The 7,186-nt window shown below is 42.7% G+C and overlaps 1 protein-coding gene across 1 annotated transcript in view; it reads left to right on the forward strand.

The window, feature by feature from the left end:
- Window positions 3,124-7,186, forward strand: part of LOC109843635 (probable protein phosphatase 2C 8) — an 8,401-nt gene continuing 4,338 nt past the window's right edge. The window contains exon 1 of the mRNA XM_020412593.1: window positions 3,124-3,210. Within this exon, the coding sequence (XP_020268182.1) occupies window positions 3,166-3,210 (45 nt within the window). The 5' untranslated portion in view covers window positions 3,124-3,165. The remainder of the gene's footprint in view (window positions 3,211-7,186) is intronic.

The raw sequence follows: 7,186 nt of genomic DNA on the forward strand, positions 1-7,186 counted from the left end.
ATACGATAGTTAAGATAAGGGGTTAAGTCTTTTGTGTTTGGCAAATGAAGAGGGATTAAGGAGATTAATCTCATTATTATTATTTTTAAAATACAACTTTCACCTCTATTGAAGATTTATAAATAATTACCTCATCAAAAACGAAAAAATTAGACATTTCTCATGTATACTAAGAACCCTATTATTTTTACAAGCTGCAAACAAATCAATATTTAGGACTGAAATAAAATATTAACATGAGCTAAAAAAAGTTCGTACTGAGCATATATAACCACGACCACAACCTAGCTAACATCAGCCAGACAAAAGTTTCATCTCACTGAAGTTGCAAAAGAACTAAAATCACCTAAAATTCATTGAAGTAAGAAAATGTTGCAAGAAGGGATGTTTGAAAAAAGAAATGGTCAACTTGCTGTAGGGAGGCATACCCAGCCAAAGGAGGAAACAAAGTGAACTAACAAAATAATTTAAATGCAGGGGAAAATATAGATAACACAAATACAATTATTTTCCTCTTACACAGAAAAGAATTCAAATCAACATAGAAAGAAATTTGCTTCCACATTTATAGGTGAAGCCTCCATAACCATTTAAGTGAGATTGAATGAAATGTTACTAATAGTTGTGTGCCCTTCTAGTAATATTTTCAACAATGTAACCCCAACATTTTGGATTCAATACTAGTAAATTCCATAGCTACGAGCCAACTAATTCAACATTAACTTGTGCTATTGCAAAATTAGATTTTTTTAATATGATTCACAAAATTCCCAATAACAAGCAAGTGATTATTATGACTAAGTAAATTACTTCCCAATTTCAAGTAATATTTTCCTCAATTACTCACAACAATTAGCAACCAATTATTATGAATAACAGACAATCTCAATGTACCAATCGACGATAATAGTAGCAATTGAGATTAAATTGGATAGATTTTTTTTTACCATAACTGAGGTGAAGCCTTCTTCATTCTCTCCTAAATGGGGACCGAGACGGCGAATGCACCACTGGGCAAGGTCTGGAGATGAACTGGCACGGTAAGGGACCCCACAATGTGCATAGAATTGGCGACCTTGGCATGAAACGGGATCTCATTAGGTCGAGGAAATCGGAGGTTGAGGACTTAGGTTTCAGTAGAGAAAGAGGAAAATCGAAGGAGTGACCATTTTTGGGGATTTGAGGAGGAAAGAAGTCTTGAGATGAAAAAATTCCGCCGCCTACCCTCGCGTGAGAAGGCGGAACAAGCCTTGTTCTACCTTCTTACGTGAAATAGTTGTCCCTTTTTATGACAGGTTAAATGGGCTAACCGGCTCATGTGCGGTTTGTTAACCCTTCCCCTTTTTTATGTTTGGCAGACTAATGGAAGGTCAAACCCACTTAACCCTCATTTATCCTCTTACCAAACGCAGCCTATATAGCTTCCTGTTGATCCCCGTTAGCCAGTGATAGTTAGCTTTGTAAAATTTGTCAAGAAAACCAACATCCATTGCATTTGCATGCAAATACTATGACCACTAGCTTGTGAACTTTTCGTTCCAGCGCCTAGTGAGGGGCTCACCGACAAAACGAGGAGTCTAAATCATGAGAGATTTCAGACTCGATTGTGCGTCAATGCGCCGGCGCCCCCGGTGCTACCAAGAAGAGTCGGAGCCATGCGCGGGGCCCTTGATAACCTCTCCTTTCTTGTTAACGCATATGCCGATAATTACATTTAAACTGCGCAGCGCAATCTCCGATCTCTACATCAAAATAGACGGTTGTTAAGTTTGAAATAAAAACTGGAGGAAATACTGAGACATTTGTTGATATAGCTAGTACCTGTTACGTACACCTACCCTCAGGCTAGGACCGGGCCCCCTCCACTTGAACTCGAACACTTAGCCATAGTGCCGTAGAGCAACTGTAGCGTATACTGCTCCCCAGCACCTTGCTCGAGCTACTGCATCCGAATATATCGTGTTTTTTTTTTATAGCTGGTTTAGATGTGTAGCATGTTTTATGTATTTAGGTAGCTTTTATCGGTTTCGACATCTGATGCATTCAAACCCGATTGATATGAGCGTAAATTTTCCTTGGGGAATCATATACTTAATTATGAGTATGGATTAAACGTGTGATAAATCTAGTCTCTCTCTCTCTCTCTCTCTCCTTTCTATTAATAATTAATAAAAGCAAAAGAAGCCATATTACCCGGAGGTGCTGAGCTGTAAATGTAGGGACCATCTTAAACACGGCGGTTTTCTTTGAGCCCTGACCTGAGGAAAAGTTGTTCCACTCGTCAGCAAGCATGAGCTCCATCCCCGAGGCGTAAGCCACGTACGTGCCCCCCACACGCCTCCACGTCACCACCTCCTTTCCGGGCCCCGCCCCTCGCCGCTCCACTCCTCGAACTCACTGTTCGAATTTAGCCTCGAAACCGTTGCGTTTTAGTGTTAATCTGCGGCCGTCACTTGTCACCGACGCTCGGGTTCCACTCTGCAAAAGATCAGGAGATGGAGGGGCTCAGCATGGCAACGTCTAATAAGGGCTCTTTTTGCGAAGAAACGGCAATTGAGGGTGTTTTCTGCAAAGATGCTGGCCCAGAAGGCTCCGACGTCAGCGCCACTTCACTCTCCGGCTCAACCTCCTCATCCTCCTCCTCGGGACCCGTCACTGAAACATCTAAAGTCGAGGGCGTTTTCTGCAATGACCTACCCTTAAAAGATCCGACCCAAGACTCCAACGGCATTTCGAATTCTGCTCCTCCTCCTCCATCGCCGGCCTCAACCGAACCCGATCCTGACGCGGATCGCGGCGATATTTTCAGCCGGAGTCAGTTCCGCGTCATCGGGAGGAGGGAGCGCAGATGGAGGACTTCTGGCGGTGCGGACGGCCCTTTCCTCACGATCTCCGGCGAAGCTTACGATTTCTTGGCGCTTACGATGGCACAACGGCCGCGCAGCGAGGTGGCGGAGCTCTGTAGGATCGGATGCACGCGGTGTGGCGAGAGACGAGAGGCTGCCGCCGCCGCGCGCGGATCCGGAGAGGAGTGGTGGACCGGGTTATGCAGCGAGCCCTTCGAGGGTGACGCGACGCGGCGGGTGAGGTGAGCAGGGTCACCGCGGTGATGGCGGTGTGGGGCGAGGATGATTGTGGTGCAACTGTGGTGATTGCAGGGCGGTCATGTGGAGGGATGGCGAGGCTTTGCCTCTTTCAACAGATCATAAGGTATGCATACATCTTCAAGCTATTTACATTTTGTTTATAGAATCTGATGCTATTAGAATATTGGTAAGAAATTTATTCTTAATTGATTATTGTATATGCTGATTTGGTACCCTTCCTAGAACCTAATATAGTGTTATCATAAGTATCAATTGCTACTTGGAGATTCATTGTCCAGGAGAAGAAAATGTTTGAATGAAAGTAGAAATCTAGTTGACTTGCTTCCATAGGAAATTTCTAACATGCAAATATGACAATTACATAATGGGCAATAAAAGTTTATTAGTTTTCTTTTTTTTAAAAATTAGGGATAAAGCGACAAGTAAAAACAAACCAAGATCTATAAGTTTGTTGTTTTTTACAAAATGGCATTATCCAATCGACTAAGGAATGTTGATTACGTCGTGTTGGTGATAGTAGATTGTACTTTTTTACGAGAAGGCGGCTTTCAATAGAATGATGCAGGTTGATTACGTGGTGTTGGTAATAGTAGATTGTCGTTTTTCTAAAAGAAAGACATCTAATCAGCCGATGTATAATGAGCACGTGTCGCAAGGACGGTGATAGCACATTGTCGCGTTTTAAAAAAAGGTGACTTCCAATTGACTAATGAATGATGAGTACGTGTCACGGGAATGGTGATACTAGATTGTCGTTTTTTAAAAAAAGGGTAACATCCAATCGATTGATGAATCCGTGTCATAGAGATGGTGACAGTAGATTGTCGTTTATTAAGAAAAGGCTGCATCCAATCAACAAATGAATGATGAGTATGTGTCACGAGGATTGGTGATAGTATATTATTGTTTTTTATGGAAAATGCGACATCCAATTGACTGATGAATGATGAGTACTATTAATGGTAATGATCACACAGTCAATAAAAATGGTTGGATGAGGTTGATGAGGGGCCGCTCCCTTCCCCGAATATCCGGTTCTGAGTTGAGGGCTTGAAGCCTACACAAATAACAATTCGTGAGAGGACGGGGCTTGGTTCCTCCGACGATCAAGTCAGCTGGTGAACTTGAACAGGGAAACGAAGAACTGTGTGAGTTCTTAATCTGATGCTATTAGAATATTGGTAAGAAATATATTCTTAATTGATATTTGTATATGCTGATTTGGTACCCTTCCTAGAACCTAATATAGTGTTATCATAAGTATCAATTGCTACTTGGAGATTCATTGTTCAGGAGAAGAAAATGTTTGAATGAAAGTAGAAATCTAGCTGACTTGCTTCCATAGGAAATTTCTAACATGCAAATATGACAATTACATAATGGGTAATAAAAGTTTATTATTTTTATTTTTTTAAAAATTAGGGATAAAGTGACAAGTAAAAACAAACCAAGATCTATAAGATTGTCGTTTTTTACAAAATGGCATTATCCAATCGACTAAGGAATGTTGATTACGTTGTGTTGGTGATAGTAGATTGTACTTTTTTACGAGAAGGCGGCTTTCAATAGAAAGATGCAGGTTGATTACGCGGTGTTGGTAATAGTAGATTGTCGTTTTTCTAAAAGAAAAGGCGACATCTAATCAGCCGATGTATAATGAGCACGTGTCGCGAGGACAGTTATAGTAGATTGCCGCGTTTTAAGAAAAGGTGACTTCCAATTGACTAATGAATGATGAGTACGTGTCACGAGAATGGTGATAGTAGATTGTCGTTTAATAAAAAAGGTAACATCCAATCAATTGATGAACCCGTGTCACAGAGATGGTGACAGTAGATTGTCATTTATTAAGAAAAGGCGGCATCTAATCAACAGATGAATGATGAGTATGTGTCACGAGGATTGGTGATAGTAGATTATTGTTTTTTATGGAAAAGGCGACATCCAATTGACCGATGAATGATGAGTACTATTAATGGTAATGATCACACAGTCAATAAAAATGTTTGGATGAGGTTGATGAGGGGCCGCTCTCTTCCCCGAATATCCGGTTCTGAGTTGAGGGCCTGAAGCCTGCACAAATAACAATTCGTGAGAGAACGGGGCTTGGTTCCTCTGTGGTTCCTCCGACAATCAAGTCAGCTGGTGAACTTGAACGGGAAACGAAGAACTATGTGAGTTCTTTTGTGTGCAGTATGATTTGCAGATAGTGTTTTAAAGATCAGATTTAGAAGTCAGAATATGGAAGAAGTTCTATGTTAGAATAATACCTCTATTTATAGTGATGGTATAATGGTATAATGACCAAAAAAACATTTCGGCCAAGTACATGATGGCAGTGAAGAAATGTGAGCTGACGACTGCATCAACACTACTTTACAGGTGTCGGTTGGCGACTGGAGGTGAAATCATTTTCATATTAAATGAGAACCGATTGGAGACATGACAGTGCTGATGTGATCCGATAAGTCATGAAGACTATCGGGGCTAGAGGCATGATGACGCTTATCAAATATTAAATGCGATGTTGACATGTTATCAGTGGGATAGGCTCGAGACTGAAGTCGTCCTTTGGCTTAGCCGAGAAGTAATGTCTCTCGAGTCGACCCCGCAATGATGTCGAATAGTTGGTCGAGTGAGCTCGTAGCGAGTCGCCTTCGACAAGAGGACCGACAAGTTCCGCCATTTGAGTCGACATAAGGGATTGTCGACTTGGTGAGTCGACTAAGTTGGAATCCGTACTAATCTTGGTCGCCAATTTGGATTGGGGCATGTATGTAGAAGTACACATGTCCATTGCTAGCAAATGGCTGTACTTTAGCAATTGGAAGCACCATAACAGTTGGCCCCTTTCATTTAGAGTCGGCTTGGGCTGGGTCCGAGTGAAATGAGAACAACTTTGTTAGCTTGTAGCTGTGTTCTGATTGAGAAAACAAATGTTGATTGTTATGAGTCGGTCGTGTTAGGACGACCCGAGTGCTGAGGGGTCGAGACGACTGGTTCATTTTACGTCTTTTGTTGGCAGAAAGTCCGGGTCTTTTTGTCGATAAAGACCTGCAAGTTGAAGTACTTAGGTCTTTTTACCGAAGACGACCGAACGATTGAACTCCATGCCTGAGTTTACTCATGATGACACCAAGGTCTTAGGGCATGTGCTTTGGACTTAATGAGGGCACCAAGATCTTTTTGGTAGAGTGACAACCCGAAGGTTGGGTGCCCAGGACTTATGTAGACGCCTGAGTCTTTTGATAAATTGACAACCCTGAGGTTAGGTGCTCAAGACTTACGTAGACACCTGAGTTTTTTGGCAAAGTGACAACCCTAAGGTTAGGTGCTCAGGACATACGTAGACGCCTGGATCTTTTGGCCCTGCTGAGGGCCATCCTGATAGCAAAACAGTAAAATGATAACCCAGAAGTTGGGTGCCCAGGACTCACGTAGACGCCTGGGTCTTCTGGTCCTGTTGTGTCGGTCGAGTAGTAATGTGGGAGTCGACCGATAGGCAAATGTGCCTTGGGTTTACCCTAAAAAGACACTAAGATCTTATGATTCTTGCATAGATTTAGCACTACGAGAGTGCGAAATAAGAATCGGTGTCGGAAAGACTTCATTTATAATGAATAAAATTTTTGTACAATATTATTGAAAGTTGATCATGTTGATGACTCCCTTATGATTGGGCTCTGGGAGTCGACTATCCTAATGCAATCGAGGAGGTGGCGACCGCTAGCTGGATCTCCTATCTGCCTTGGCTGGGGTGATTGCTGTTGCTGCTGAGGTCATGACCATGGAGGTCTTTGTGGCCCTGGCTGATGCCTTGTAAGCTCGGTCATCCTTCATGTTCATGTACCCATCAACTTTGACCATCAACTGCTCGTAATTGGCGACTGACTTTTTGGCAAGTGAGCCGACCAATTTATTGCTTTGCAAGCCGGCCACAAGGGCGGACATAGCAACGACACTCCCTGGCCCTGGGTCATTGACCTCTAGCCTCTTCGCCTGGAACCTCTTGAAGTAGGCTCGAAGGCTCTCTCCAGGCTCCTGCCTCATCTGGATTAGCACATGAGGGGGGGGGGGGT

This window comes from Asparagus officinalis, chromosome 1, assembly GCF_001876935.1.
Source record: "Asparagus officinalis chromosome 1, Aspof.V1, whole genome shotgun sequence".
NCBI classification, from domain to species: domain Eukaryota; kingdom Viridiplantae; phylum Streptophyta; class Magnoliopsida; order Asparagales; family Asparagaceae; genus Asparagus; species Asparagus officinalis.